This window comes from Lagenorhynchus albirostris, chromosome 19 (genome assembly GCF_949774975.1).
Source record: "Lagenorhynchus albirostris chromosome 19, mLagAlb1.1, whole genome shotgun sequence".
Taxonomy (NCBI): domain Eukaryota; kingdom Metazoa; phylum Chordata; class Mammalia; order Artiodactyla; family Delphinidae; genus Lagenorhynchus; species Lagenorhynchus albirostris.
Window position 1 is genome coordinate 19,164,634 of NC_083113.1, and position 16,531 is coordinate 19,181,164.

The window sequence follows — 16,531 nt, forward strand, 5'->3', positions numbered from 1 at the left end:
TAGGGCTTCTACTGGCCAGTAACGAGACAATTTAAGCATCAAGAAAAATGATTACAACTGATGAATACATTAAAAGCCATGAGATCAATATAGTACTTAAAAATAACAAGGAGAGGAAAACAAAACAAACCTCTAGACGTAAATGGAGATAACTAGGCACAGGGAAACTGATAAGGGAAAGAATCAAGCAATTTTTCCACCTTTCCAGTATTACTTCAGGAAGCCAAACCATTCTAACAGATGAGGGAAGGTTCTCTATGGAAGAATTCCAGCTCATGAATGCAGAAGCAACGTGAAAATGACCATTTTGCAAGCATAAATGAAAGAGCTGATTTGGGTGGTGGTGGTCACTGGATAGCATTACTAGCCGACGGGAACCACAGGGGGCACTTAGGCTGCTGCCGTCTGAATGCAGCGGTCAACCTCAGCATCACCGAAAGTGAGATTCTCTCCCAATTCAATACAAGAGGAACCTCACAGCACCAGTCATTCTTGGGGAAAAAACGTGGCTATAAATGTAATCAAAGCTTTATATTTATCAGTCTGCACGATATATAGGGAATGAAGGGGAAAGTTCACCACCACCACAAGGAAGCAACCAGGCTATACAGAACGTGGAATACTTTAAAAGGACAACTAACCTGGTTTCGTTTCTTCAACAAGTAAACGGTGGACTTCCCTGGTGGCACAAGAATCCACCTGCCAATGCAGGGGACACGGGTTCGATCCCTGGTCCGGGAAGATCCCACATGCCGCGGAGCAACTAAGCCTGTGCGCCACAACTACTGAGCCTGCACTCTAGAGCCTGTAAGCCATAACTACTGAGCCCACGTGCCACAACTACTGAAGCCCGTACACCTAAAGCCCGTGCTCTGCAATGAAGAGTAGCCACCGCTCACCACAACTAGAGAAAGCCCGCACGCAGCAACGAAGACCCAACGCAGCCAAAAATAAATTAATTTAAAAAAAAAAGTAAATGGCATGGAAAAAATAATGTTATTAATAAATATTTAGGGTGGGCTGAGGAATTCAAATTATTTCTAATTTTTCTCATAGTTTATAAATCTTTTCCTATTACACTGTTATAAAAATTCAAATTCTTGGGCTTCCCTGGTGGAGCAGTGGTTGAGAGTCCGCCTGCCGATGCAGGGGACATGGGTTCGTGCCCCGGTCCGGGAAGATCCCACATGCCGCGGAGTGGCTAGGCACGTGAACCATGGCTGCTGGGCCTGTGCATCTGGAGCCTGTGCTCCGCAACGGAAGAGGCCACAACAGTGAGAGGCCCGCGTACTGCTAAAAAAAAAAAAATAATTCAAATTCTTCTGAGAAATGACTAACCTGCAGAGAGAAGCAGACAATGGGCACAGAGCTGAGGGTTCAGGAAAGGAAGGAGGGGCCACAATGTGGAGTAAGGAAAATAAAACACCACGAGTTGGTCAAAGTCACACGCAACCAAAAGCGAGGCACTGGCCCTAGACTGGAAACCCCCATGCTCCCTCTGCTAAGGTCCCTGTGATGGATCTAGAATGATCCTCTGGTTCCCAGCCCCAAGACGATGGCTCTATGCCTGAATTTAGACGGCACTCCACCTCCTGTTGCCCCATGTGAACCTGATACAACAACTGCCACTTTCCATGACTAGCCCGACTGTTATGCAACCGAAAGAACCTAACACAAGGCAATGACCATGAGCAGTTGAAATACTCTAAAAGTTTTTATCATCTTAGTTGCTAAAACAGTCTACATTTTGAGTAGTATTTCAAGACATGTTGTTTAAAGCACATTTAGATACATACCTGCCCTTCTTCCAACGTTAGTGGTTTTATTTCTATATCTTGACACATGCTATTATAGAAGTCATTCATGGCACTATTTAGTTTTTGATAGTCAACTTCATGATCTAAAAAGGGACTACATCCTTTTACAATAACCCAGAAGCAACCTGGATCTTCGATCTGTAAAATTTTTAAAAGACAAAACAATGCATGATTTAAAAGTGGAACCATAAAATAATAAACCTTAGAATCACAGTAACTCTTTCAAATTTAAGTGCTCTAACAAATTCTTGACAAGTACTTCTGTCTTAAATGGTCAGATAGAAGATAAAAGACCCTCAAACTATCACCTTGTATACCTTAAACTTATATAATGTCATATGTCAATTATACTTCAATAAAACTCGGAAAAACGATAAAAGATGCAAAGATAAAACTCTAAAACACGTAACCAGTAATATGGAATTTAGAATCATGTGCTGACTGAAAAAGCAGAGATCAATGCCCTTGATCTGTACTTTGAAAATATCCATAATAAAATACAAATGCAAGGTTCAGAACAGCGTTCTTTGTACTCTATGTCTTTCATAAGAAAGAGAGGGAAATGTGAATGTATGTACATTCTGCTCATGTTAAAATAAAGAAATGGCAGATAAACCAAAAACATACAAATTATTACGTACGGAGGAAGCCAGGAATGGGGTAGAAGGAAGAGAGATGAAAGACTTCTCCAAATGTATCTTATTATCTATTAGCGTTATCAGAAACCAAGATTTTCATCATTAGAGAAAGAATACAAATATAAAATGAAAAGTTAAATTTGAATTGAAAATATCAGTAAAAGCTCATGAGTTTTCAAATGTACTATATTTCCTGTCTACTGAAAGGGCCTAAAAGCAATGACAGCCCAAGATTTTGGATCCCAGATACCAGGTGACAGGAGTACATTAGTATTCTATTTTTCTGAATGTTTGAACATTTTTATAATAAATAGTTGGAAAAAAGAACAGCTGGCCATCCTGGTTCCAGTAATGGCAGAGTGGCTCATATAGACTAACCCACCTGCAAGTAACAATGATAAACCCTGGAAAAAAAGAAAATGACAGGCTGAAGGCACTGAAGAGTGAGCAAAATCAGGTGGGAGATTCAATCCTTGAAGGGAGGCAACATGGCTAGGTGAGACCCATGTTCATAAACAGCTTTTCCCCTGAAAACAGCCCCAGTCCTGGGGGTGCAGAACACAACTGAAGCAGAAGTCACCCCGTTTGTGGCTTGAGAAACCAGAGAATGGCTGGTCTGGGGCTGCCAGAGCAGCTGTACATGAAGGGGAGAAACGCTGAGCCACAGAGGGGAGAGCCCTGAAGTCTGCACACGAAACCCCTCAAATCCTGGGCAGAGCCTGAACTGCACGGTGAGACTCCAGGGAGTCCTGGAAGAAGCCACAGTCGGGAGGCTGATGGAAATACAGTTTCAGCTTCTGCCCACAAGAACTGCAGGACTCTGGACACAGAGTGACTGCCCAAACCTCTGCACTAAGAGGCCACCCAAACTCACAGCATAAGGCCATGTCCCCTCCACAATGCCTGCCTGAGAAAGAATTACTTTTGTCCCAGCCAACACCTGACACAGGCCCTTGACCTCCCCTTGTCACAGAACTTACTGAAAAGGGCCTCAGTTGTGGAGCCTACCTATCCCTTTGGGATGTGTATGTTATCTCCTACCACTCAGGAGTATTCCTTCTCGAGGACCTGATAACCAATTCCTTTGGGATGTAATCATCTGGTAGGACAGGGACCCGGCCTCCCAGTCTCTGCGGGAATTCAGAAGCCTGGCCCCAGAGGCGGTGGACACAGCTGCCCCACCACAGTTACACTGACCCACCCTCTGTCATTTTCCACTGAAGCCCATCTCCTCGTCCTCCTCACTCTCCCTTTAAAACGTCCGGTCATCTCTACACAAATTGGAACGGAACTCAGCTCCCTCCCGTACATCAGCAGTCACTGAACACAATCTGTTCTCACTGCTTTAACCCATGTCCAGCTTTGATTCTCTCTGACACCCATCACAGGAAAAGGGAGTTTGGAGCAGGAGTTAAGGAGGCTCAGTAAACACCTCAGGCTCCCTGAGAACCCCTGCAGTGCCAGGCCTGAGGAGTAAAGACCATGTTGCAGGACAAAGAGAATGTGCTCTGTCAACAAGGGCAAAATCAAGAGGTCTGCAAAGAACTATAAACCAAGCCTCCCAAAGTGCTGACAGAGCACACAGTAGTTCCCTGTCACCACAACCCTCAGTGTAGCATGAACAATACTAGACAGGCAAAGAAATGAGAATGCAGTGCACAGCCAAGGTAAAAAATGTCCAACAGAAAGTGAACCCAAGACTGCCCGGATGCTGGTAAGGACTTAAAAGCAGCTATTATAAATACCATGTTCAAAAACTTAAGGATAAGATGGCTATAGTGAGTTTGTTTTTTAAAAAGGAGAATTTCACGTAAGAAATGGAAACTATTTTAAAAAAATAACCTTTGGAAAAGGGTAATTCTAGAACCAAAAAGTGAAACAAACAAAATAAAAAATTTATTAGTGGTGTGCTTACCACTCCTACTCAACATTGTGCTGGAGGTCCTAGTCAGTACAAGAAAAGATTGTCAGGAAAATCCGAAAAGAAGAAAGAAAAGTGTCTCTATTCACAATAAGAATATCTATGTAGAAAATTCTAAGGAGTCTACAAAAAATATACTAGAACTAATAAGTGATTGTACCAAGATTCCAGGGTACAAGGTCATATAATAAATTCAACTGCATGTCTATATTCCAGCAATAAAAATTGGAAATTTAAATTTTAAAAACAGTATCGTTTGCAATAGCACCAAAAAGCAGGAATTACTTAGGAATAAATCTAACAAAAAAATGAACAATTTGCATGCTAAAAGGTACAAAACACTGGTGAAATAAATCAAAGAAAAGCCTGTAATGCAAATATACTATGTTCATGGAATGTTAAGATTTTGATTTTCCCCAAAATGGTCTACAAAAAGGACTCAATTCCAGCAGTTGTGAAATCAACAAACTATTCATGAAATTCTTATTGGAAGGGTAAAGGAACTAGAATAGCCCCTATAATTCTGAAAAAGAACAACATAGTTGGAAGACACCCTATCTGATTTCAAGACTTAATATAAAGCTGCAGTAATCAGAACTGTGTGGTACTGGAGAAAGCACAGATACATAAATCAACACAACAGAAACAGAGTCACGCATGTGTAGTCAAGTGATTTTCAATAAAGGCACAAAGGCAATTCAATGGAAGGAGGATAGTTTTTTCAACAAATGATACTGGAACAATTAGATATATGCAAAAAAATGAACCTCGATCCATTCCTTGTACCATATACAAAAATTAACTCACATGGATCATTTATCTAAATGTAAAATATAAGACTATAAAAAATGTTTGAGGAATACATGGGGGGAATCTTTGTGACTGTGGTTAGGCAAAGATTTCTTAGATAAAACACCAAAAGTATAATTCGTATAAGCAAAAATTGATAAACTGGACTTAATCCAAATTTTAAACTTCAGCTCTTTGAAAGACATTGTTTAGAGAAGGAAGAGATAAGCCACCAACTGGGAGAAAATATTTACAAATCACATATTCAACAAAGAACTTTATCCAATATACATATAAAAAACTCTACAAAGTCAATAATAAGAAAACAAACCACCAAGTTAGAAGAATGGGCAGATGTGAACAGATACTTGACAAAAAAAGATGGAAGGATGGGCAAACAAGCACCTGGAAACATGATTAACACATTTGTCATTAGGGAAATTAAAACTAAAACCACAGTGAGATACCAGTAAATACCTACTAGAATGGCTAAAATGTATAAAACTGACAATATCAAGTGCTGAGGAGGATGTAGAGCACTGCTCATGGAAATGTAAAGTGGTACAGTTACTTTGAAAAAGTTTCTCATAAAATTAAACATACTGACAAACATCAGTAACAAACAACATCAGTAACAAACATCAGTAAATCCTACTGATTTACCCATGAAATAAAAACTTGTATTCACACAAAAACCTGTATGCAAAGTTTCTAGCAGCTTTATTTATAATCTCCCTCAACTGGAAACAACTCAAATGGCCTTCAACTGGTGACTGTATAAACAAATTGTCACATGTTGATACAATGGAATACTACTCACTCCTAACAAGTGCCACAACACAGATGAGCCCCCAATGCATTACAGTAAGTCAAAGCAGCCAGACTCAAAGGCTACATACTACTGTATGATTCCATATGCACAATCCCATTTTTATGACATTTTGGAAAAAGGCAAAACTAATAGGGACAGAAGACAAATCAGTAGTGGTTGCCAAGGACTAGAGGTGGGGGAAAGAAATGACTACAAAGGACCACAAGGAAATTCTGGGGGGTGATGAAACTGCTCTGTATTTCGACCGTGGTGGTGATTACATGACTACGCATTTTTCAAAACATCACAGAACTCTACATTAAAAACAATAAAATAGTTTATGGTTAAAAAAGATATGAAACAAATATGGCAAAATGTTAAAATCTGGCAAAGCTAGGTGATAGATGTCCAGGTGTTTATAATATTTTCTATACATTTTTGTATGTCTAGAGTATTTCCTAATAAAAAGTTGGATTTTTAAATTATTTTTCATCAAAAGTAATGATTTTTTTTAAAAGCTTCTTGTCTTCTGACGTGGCATCACCTATGCAGTATTTTACTAAAAATGTTTAACCTGAACACAATCATGAGGAAACAGACAAATCCAACCTGAAGGGTATTTTGCAAAGCAACTGCCCTTACTCTTCATAAATTTCAATGACATCAAAGATACAAAAAAAGCCAGAGAACTGACCCAAATTCAAGGGGAATAAAAGGCCATGACAATTAAAAGCAATGTATAATTTTTTACTGGATCCTGGATCAGAGAAAACAAGTTACAGAATACATTATTGGCACAGTTGGAGAAATCTGAGTATGGATTTTATATTAATGTATCAATGTTACATTTCTCAAGCGTGATAATTATATTCTGGTTATGTAAGCAAAAGTCTTTATTCTTAGGAAACACAGGCATAAGTATTTAGAGTTTACAACTAATTCTCAAATGGTTCGGCAAAAGAAGTCAACAATTTTATATACATATATTATTAAGAAATATGCAAATATGACAAGATGTTAACAATTGTTGACTCTAGGTATAGAGTATATGGTTATTCTCAATATTGTTTTTGTAACTTGTTTTTGAGTTTGAAAATCTTCAAAATATTAAGATGGGGAAAGATGTTTAAAAATATCTTGAAGGCATCATAGATAATTTGAAGTTTCTAGATTGTTTCAATTTTTTTTTTAATCTGCTACTGAAACCTAAAAAATGTAGGCCAGGTCCAGTTTTACCCTCCAGAAGAACAAGTGGCTCAAGTTGCCAAGGTTGGGGCCTGCTGCTTCCCGCCGATGCCATAAGGCAATGCTGCCCACACTGCAGTCATCAGCCTTACACATTTTTTCCCTGCATGTCTACGTTATTTCCATTAGAAAAACAGTATCTATATAATATTTTGGTCCACTTTCTTCTCCTTACCTCTACCATTCAAACTTGAATACTTTATTTCTACTCAAGTAAAAGTAGAATCAGCTATCTGGCATGAGAACTAAATACCTCACATCATTAAATTAATAGGATTTAATAGAATTAAAGTATGTTCTTTATTGTTTCTCAGGAATAGTGACTCATGTTTCCTACATGTTATTTCCCTTTACTTTCATTTATCTGGATAACTATGTAATGAGTGTCTCTTTTCCTACATTCAGTAACATGAGTGGGTGTAAGTATAATTTATAACATCAGTAACTGGACTCATCATTAATTATCAATTCATGTTCAATTCCCCTTAGTATATGGTATTTGCATAATAACTTCAGATATTTTAGTCAAGTTTACTTTCCGACATCAATTATAAAAATTAAGACGTTAATTTTAAAACGTTATGAAATTTCCAGACTAACTAGCACGTGGCCCACTTTTGCTCATACTGTCGTGAGAGGTCCCTGGGCAGCTACTGCTTCAATCTCAATCCAGTCTCCTCAGAACAAAGCAGCATCCGGGTAAGCACTCCAGCAGGAAAACCACTCCTGACATTCTGTTTGTGGATTTCACTGACGGTACTGAAGTCATACACTCGGCCAGCAGAACAGCTGCTTCTACCACATTATTGAGGTCACAGCCTGCAGCTTTCAGAATCTCACCCCTATTTCCAAGGCTTGTTTAGCTTCTTCTGTCACCCCTCCTGGCACAAGCTGTCCCTCTGAAGGGTCCATACCTAGCTGTCTTGAAATGTAAGTGATCCTTTCCACTAACAAAGCTTGACTGCAGGACCAATGGCCTTGGGGCTTTCCCTGTGCTGATCGCCTTTCTGATCAAGGATGACATGACGTCCTTTTCTCCTGCAGTGCTTCTGGGTCTCACTGCATTCTGCCTTCCTCATTTCTGACACAACTGCATGTTCCCTGGGATGCTTCCTTTACATATATTTTTAATCAACACCTTTTTTCCCCTTAGCCTCATCCTAACAGGTCTGTAATGCTAGTTATGATGTTTTTATTTCTAAAATATATTACAAATACATAACTGTTAAAAATTTTTAATTTATTTTTAATTGTGATAAAGTACACATAAAATTTACCATCTTAACCATATTCAGTAGCATTAACTACATTCATATTGTTGTGCTACCTTGATCACGATCCATCTCCAGAACCTTTTTCATCTTGCAAAACTGAAACTCTATATCCATTAAACAATAACTCCCCATGCCCCACCCCAGCCCCTGGCAACCACCATTCTGTTTTCTGTCTTCATGAATTTGACTTCTCTAGGAACCTAACATAAGTGGAATCACGCAGTATTTGCCCTTTTGTAATTGGTTTATTTCACTTAACATGATGTCTTCAAGATTCATCCATGTTGTAGCATATATCAGAATCTCCTTCCTTTTTAAGGCTGAATAATATTCCATTGTATGTAAATACTACATTTTGCTTATCCATTCATCTGTTGGCAAAAACTTGGGGGAAAAAATTTATCCATGTAAAAGCTAAATTAATCTGGAAAACTACAGCTGGTAATGGTACCACACTTGAGGAAATACTCCTATATTGGATAGAAAATTTGCTCTGAGTGTGAGCAGGGTAAGAACCGGCAGTGGGGCCAGACCAGAGCTGAGGGGATAGAGAAAAGGGTTCTTGGGTCCAACTGAGAAAAGAGGGGTTCCCAAGTTAGAGGCAGTGAGAGTCCAGCAACTCCTTCCAAAGTTCATGGATTTGCACATGGCATCATCCGTACCCCCTGGAAGAGCCCTGTCTTTCTAAAGGAGAAATCAGACTATTTAGGGAAGGTGGTGGAGAGGAGCTTGCCAGTTACATCTCGAAACCCTAAAAATCTCAGAGTGAATCCTCTGTAAGAATCAGCTGCTTCAAACGCTTGTGAATCTCTGTTGGTATAAACTACATAAAACAGGAACAGGAAAGTTGATTTTTTTTTTTAAATGACATCATGCCTCTCCTCTGCCCACCGAAGTATGATCTTTTCCAAAAAGTTCTTTATATTTCCTTTTCCCAATACCCACCCCTTTGCTCTGGTTTGTAAACTCCTTCCTGCAAGTACACACCGTGAACACACTACGTGCTTTCCCGGTCTCTGGCATCTTTAAGGAGCACGCACCTCACTCAAAGGAGAAGCTGCAGTTCAGGTCGCTCTGCAGGCCCCCTCCGGGGCGAACTCCCGCTGCCCACCACCCCCCCCCCACTCCAACGACGGCGAGTCCGGAGGAGCCCGCGTGGGGAGGGGCTGGCCGCCAGAGTCCTGGGGCGCGAGCGGGAAGGGGTCCCCACGAGTGCAGCCGGGACGGGCGTGTGTTCGGAGGAGAGACACAGGTCACCCACGCCCCTGTCCAATGCAGGTGGGGACCGGCCGGAGAGGACCGGCGTCGGGGGAGAGTAATAGGTCAACGGACCGAGGGCGCGACGGGGGCCTCACCCGGCGCCGAACCGGGACCGGGAGAAGGGGTCAGAGTCCGTCCCTCCCCCTGAGGTTCTAGATACACGACATCTAGTTCAATCCGAATTTCGGAGAAACAACGAATGATTTTTTACTCTAAGTATGTCCCAAATACTGCATGGGGCAGCCTTGAACGAAAATTCCCCGTTGTTTATCTGAAATTAAGCGTCCGGGATCTCATCCGGCACCCCTTCCCGCGGGTCCCCAGCCGGGGCGGACCCTGCACGGGGAGCGGGTGAACGGCCGGGCTCAGGGCTTCACGCTCGCTCACCTTCAGCACCAGGACGTGGAGCATCTTCCCCGAGCCTCGCAGGCCACCGGGCAGACTCGCCCGGGAAACACGCGCAGCGTAGCGGCCGCGCCCGGCTCCTGGTCTCCCCGTCGCTACTCCCTCGAGATGAACTTTTGGGGGCAAAAACAGAGTCTCCTGCAGTGCCGGCCTCCGCGGAGTCACGCTTCCTCTCCAGGTCAGCGCCGCGGAGCCCGCGCGCCCAGCCCAGGCCCCGCAGCCCTGGCCCAGCACCGCAGCTAACCGCAGGCTACGCGCCGTCCTCCAACCTGAACACCGGCGAGGGCTCACTGGGGTTCCCGCCCCGCCCCCCAACGCCCGCCCCCTGCCAGCGCACGCCTTGAGGATTCCAGAAACCGCGTGGCGCGCCAACCGCCAGCACAACTGGCCGCAGCTGTGCTCACAGCGCTTGGGGGCCGACGGCGGGGCGGAGCTGCGCGGGGCGTCACGTGGCTCGCTCCCTGGGTCCTCGCGAGCACTCACCTGAAGCCTTCAGTTTTAAATGTAAGTTTGAGTTCCAGAGGTCAAGTAAACATGTGCTTAAAGCTCCAAGCAGCAAAAATGTGCTGCCAGTCTGGAGGAAAGCACAACGCAAAGTACATGAAGTTCACGTGTTACTGAATGGGGCCAACCAGGCCGCGCCCCCCCCCAATCACCCGGCCCCGTTCACCTGAAAGCTCCAGACCTTGTCAAAAAAAAAAAAAAAAAGGGAAATCACCAGGTCGGATTTAAACACGAGGTCTCAGAGGCAGTTCCCAAGCCCCAAAGAAGATGCAGAGTACAGCCCTCTCCCACTTTTTTTTTCCTTAAAGTTGTGTTTTTCTTTATTTTTTACTTTTTGGCCGCACTTCAGGGCATGCGGGATCTTAGCTCCTCCACCAGGAATGGAACACTTGCCCCCTGCAGTGGTAGCACACAATCTTAACCCCTGGACCTCCAGGGAAGTTCCAGCCCTCTCCCAGTTCTTTGTGTGGGGTTAACACTTTTTTCCTTCGACTAGGTACCATGCTACAATATGGTGTTTCCCAAACTTTTCACAGCATGCCTCACAGAAAATGAAAATAATTATATATCACACTGAGATGAAGAGTCAAGATTGTTGAAATGGGAACTCACTGCATGGCGCTCCAGCCACCCAGGCCTCTTGAGGCTTAAGGGGGTCAATATCTGTACCTGTCTCCCCACTCCCCCAATTAGTGGGAAGTACTTTTATTTATTTATTTATTTGTTTATTTATTTATGGCTGTGTTGGGTCTTCGTTTCTGTGCGAGGGCTTTCTCTAGTTGTGGCAAGCAGGGGCCACTCTTCATCGCGGTGTGTGGGCCTCTTGCTATCGCGGCCTCTCTTGTTGCGGAGCACAGGCTCCAGACGCGCAGGCTCAGTAGTTGTGGCTCACGGGCCCAGTTGCTCCGCGGCATGTGGGATCTTCCCGGACCAGGGCTCAAACCTGTGTACCCTGCATTGGCAGGCGGATTCTTAACCACTGCACCACGAGGGAAGCCCTAAAAGAACTTTTAAAGTTGTATTTATTTTGCATCAGTTGAGATGGAATGAACTTTTGCAGTTATGTCATTCAACCCAAAAGCAGAAGCCTGATGCCTGCCCAGGGTCTTTCCAAGACGCCTCAGTTATCTTTTATGGACTTGTTCTGTGCATCAGAGAAGGCATTTGTCGTTGGTTCCCACTAATATTATACATCTGTCAGATTATCCTTGTTTCTAATGTATTTTTTCCATAGCTTAATATTGTGTTACTCACTGCAAGATTCTCGTATCTTCATTTTTAACAGTATATATCAAACTAAAATTAACTTTTATTTATTGGTTCCTATGATGAATTCCATCTCATCTGATTAGTAGTCTCTAAGCTCTTCTTGCTTGTGTTCCCCTCTTTTTATTTTTAGCCCTCATGCAGTATTGTTTTTAAACAACTTATAATTAGATTTAATTTTTTCCAGTTTTGAGATATAATTGACATATATTGTATAAGTTTAAAGTGTACAACATAATGGTTTGATATATGTATATATTGTGAAATGATTACCACAGTATGTTTAGTTAACATCCATCACCACCATCCATCCATCCGTTACAAAATTTTTTCCCCTGTGATGAGAACTGTTACTATCTACACTTTTAGCAACTTTCAAATACATAATACAGTATTGTTAACTATTCTCATCATGTACATTACATTCCTAGACCTTATTTATCTAATAACTGGAAGATTGTACTTCTGACCACCTCCACAATTCCCCCACCCCTACCCCTACCTCTGGCAACCACAAATCTGATTTCTGTTTCTAGGAGGTTGTTTTTTGGACTCCAAATATAAGTAAGATAATACAGTATTTGTCTTTCACTGTCTGCCTTATTTTACTTAGTATAAGTTCCTCAAGGTCCATCCATGTTGTCTCAAATGCCAGGATTTCCTTCTTTTTATAACTGAATAGTATTCCATCACATACATATATATAGATAAATAGGTAGATAGATAGATACGTATATCTTTATCCATTCATCTGTTGATGGACACTGAGGTTGTTTTCATGTAAATGGTGCTTCACAGAACATTGGGGTGCTGATATCTCTTCAGAATTTCTCTCAGATATATACCCAGAAATGGTATCATATGATAGTTCTATTTTTAACTTTTTGAGGAACCTCCTTACTGTTTTCCATAGTGGCTGTACCAATTTACATTCCCACCAACAATGCACAGGTGTTCCCTTTTCTCCACATCTTCACCAACACTTATGTCTTGTCTTTTTGATGATAACCGTTCCAACAGGTGTGAGCTACTGGTATCTCATTGTGGTTTTGATTTGCATTTTCCTAATAACTAGTGATGTTGAGCACCTTATCATGTACCTATTGGCCATCTGAATACCTTCTTTGGAAAAGTACCTATTCAGGCCCTTTGTCCATTTTCTAATTGGATTGCATTTTTGATATTAGCTAGTATGAGTTCCTTATATATTTTGGATATTAACCCCCTTATCAGATGTGTGGTTTGCAAATAGTTTCTCCCATTCATTTGGCTGCCCTTTCACTTTGTTGATCATTTTGCTATGCAGCTTTTTAGTTTGACGTAGTCCCACTTGTTTATTTTTAATTTTGTTGCTTGTGCTTCAGGTGTCATATTCAAAAAATTATTGACAAGGCCCATGTCAACAAACTTTTTCCTCTATTTTTGTGGTTTCAGTTCTTACATTTAAGTCTAATCCATTTTGAGTGATTTTTGTGAGTGGTATAGGATAGGGGTCCAGTTTCATTCTCTGGGCTCTCAATTCTTTTTTTTTTTTTGTGGTACGCAGGCCTCTCACAGCTGTGGCCTCTCCTTTGCGGAGCACAGGCTCCGGACGCGCAGGCTCAGCGGCCATGGCTCACGGGTCCAGCCGCTCCGCGGCATATGGGATCTTCCCGGACCGGGGCACAAACCCACATCCCCTGCATCGGCAGGCGGACTCTCAACCACTGCGCCACCAGGGAAGCCCCTGGGCTCTCAATTCTATTCTGTTGGTCTATGTGTCTGTTCTCATGCCAGTACTACGCTGTTCTGATAGCTTGGTAATATCGTTTGAAGTCAGGAAGTCAGGAAGTGTGATGCCTCCAGCTTTGTTCTTCTTTCTTAGGATTGCTTTGACTATTCAGGGTCTTTTGTAGTTCTATATAAATTTTAGAATTTTTTTCTATTTCTGTTTAAAAAAAAAGGTCATTTGAATCTTGATAGCGATTGATTGAAGCTATAGATGCCTTTGGGTAGTACGGACATTTTAACAATATTAATTCTTCCAGTCCATGAATGTGGGATATATTTCCAATTGTTTGTGTCTTCACTTTTCTTCATCAATGGTTTACAGTTTTCAGGATAGAGGTATTTCACCTCCTTAGTTAAATTTAGTCCTAAGTATTTCATTGTTTTTGATGCTATTGTAAATGGGATTGTTTTCTTTGTTTTTCAGATAATTTATTGTTAGTGTATAGAAATGCTAATGATCTTTGTATGTTGATTTTGTACTCTGCAACTTTACTGAATTAGTTGATTAGATCTAACAGTTTTTCAGTGGAGTTTTTAGGATTTTCAATATATAAAATCATGTGTTCTGCATATAGAGACAATTTTACTCCTTCCTTTCCAATTCTAATGCCTTTTACTTCTTTTTCTTGCCTGATTTCTTCTAGTACTATGTTGAATAGGAAGGGTGAGAAGGGACACCCTTGTCTTATTCCTGATACTAGAGGAAACGCTTCCAGCCCTTCACCACTGAGCACGATGTTGGCCGTGGGCTTGTCATCTATGGCTTTTATTATGTTGAGTTCCTTCTATAACTAATTCGTTGAGTTTGGTTTTTTTTTTATCATAAATGGATATTGCATTTTGTCAAATACTTTTTCCACATCTACTGAGTTGCTCATATGATTTTTATCTTTCATTTTATTAATGTGATGCAGAACACTTATTGATTTGCATGTTGAACCATCCTTGCATTCCAGGGATGAATCCCACTTGATCAGGGTGTATGATCCTTTTAATGTGCTGCTGAATTCAGTTTGCTAGCATTTTCTTTAGAATTTTTGCAACTGTATTCATCAGGGATATTGGCGTGTAGTTTTTTTTCTTGTAGTGTCCTTTGGTACCAAGCTAATTCTGGCCTTGTGAATTTGGGAGTGTTCCCTCCTCTTCAAATTTTGGAAGAGTTTGAGGATTGGCATTAATTCTTCTTTAAATGTTTGGTAAAATTCACCAGTGAAGCCATCTGGTCCTGGGTTTTTCTTTTTGGGGAGGTTTGTTTTTTTTGTTTGTTTTGTTTTTAAATTACTGATTCAATCTCCTTACTCATTATTGGCCTTTTCAGATCTTCTATTTCTTACTGATGCAGTTTTGGTAGGTTCTATGTTTCCAGGAATTTACCCATGTCTTCTAGGTTGCACAGTTTGTTGGCATACTGTGTTCATTGTACTTTCTTATGATCCTTTCTATTTCTGTGGTATCAGTTGTAATGTCTCCTCTTTCATTTATAGTTTTACTGATTTGCATCCTCTTTTTTTCTTGGTTAGTCTAGCTAATGGTTTGTCAATTTTATCTTTTCATAGAATCAACTCTTAGTTTTGTTAGCCTTTTCTATTGTTTTCCTATCTCTATATCATTTATTTTTGCTCAAGTTTCTATTTTTATTTCCTTCCTTCTGCTAACTTTGGGCTTGGTTTATTCTTCTTTTTCAAGTTCCTCTAGATAACTAGGTTTAAAAACATTTAATCTAAGATTCTTTATCATTCAATAAATTTAACCCATTTTCATGCATCAGCATGGTTGATATTTATTCCTACCTGAACTGTCTTATTCGAAGCTTTTGTTTTGTTGCCATTTTCATATTTTCTATCTTCTACATTAGAGGTTGTGCTTCGCTTTTGACTGATTTGAAAAGTGACCATTCTGTTTTAAATTCTAATAGCCACTTTTGCATTTCAAAACACTTAAACAGGTATTATCACAAACCTGCAGTCATTGATTCCCTCCTTTCATGTGTTTTTTTTAATTCCTCCCATAGCCACTTCCTGTTAATGATAACATAATCTGGGATTATTGAACCAAATTATTTTTGTAAGAAAGTTACTTTTTTTTAACAAAATATGTTAAAATTTGAATTATTTTTAATACTTGCAGTGCTTTTTAGCCATATTTAACTATTCATACTTACTTCCTGTATTTTATTTCCACACTCACCATTAGGACTTCTACCATGCATTTCTACTTCAAAAGTTTTTATTTCCAATAATCAAAATTTTAATTATCTATAGTATTTCTATCAAATCATATTTTTCAGAGCTCCAGAATCTTCAGAGCCCATATATAAACAAGGACTATTTCTGTGGCTTTCACACATGGTTGATATAAAATTACTGACCACACACGTCCTTTTCCCCTCAGAATATGCTGTCCAGTTTATCATGTTACTGTGTGATACACACTAAGGGGATTTTGTGCCTTTGTGAGTAATCTTTTCTTTTTCTCCCTGAAAATCTATGCATTCTCTGTCTTTGAAATTCAAAATATCATCCAGGTATTGAACAATTTTTCTTATTTTTGCTTTGACCATAGCAGGACCTTTTTATCTGAAGAACAATATTTTCCTTCAGCTCAAGAAAACTTTGTTCTCTAAATAATGCTTTTCTTCTATTTATTTGTTCTGGAATTTTCACTTAGACATGCCAATAATCCACATATTAGATGTCCAACCTCTGTTCTTAATGTCTGTTTTTCTGAAGCTACAGTAACAAGGAGACCCAAGAACAAAAACAGTTCAGAGATCCAGGTTTGTCTCAAGGCAACAGTGTGTGCAAAGGTTCTGAGGTGGGAAAGAACTTTGA

At 40.5% G+C, this 16,531-nt stretch overlaps 1 protein-coding gene and 1 pseudogene across 1 annotated transcript in view; both read right to left on the bottom strand.

The window, feature by feature from the left end:
- Positions 1–10,414, bottom strand: part of TDRD12 (tudor domain containing 12) — a 77,609-nt gene extending 67,195 nt beyond the window's left edge. The window contains exons 1-2 of the mRNA XM_060131470.1: positions 10,143–10,414; positions 1,797–1,955 (exon numbers count right to left, since the gene is read on the bottom strand). Coding sequence (XP_059987453.1) covers positions 1,797–1,955; positions 10,143–10,166 — 183 coding nt within the window. The 5' untranslated portion in view covers positions 10,167–10,414. The remainder of the gene's footprint in view (positions 1–1,796; positions 1,956–10,142) is intronic.
- On the bottom strand, positions 7,843–8,245 carry LOC132510152 (2-iminobutanoate/2-iminopropanoate deaminase-like; annotated as a pseudogene).
- Positions 10,415–16,531: the final 6,117 nt, after the last annotated feature.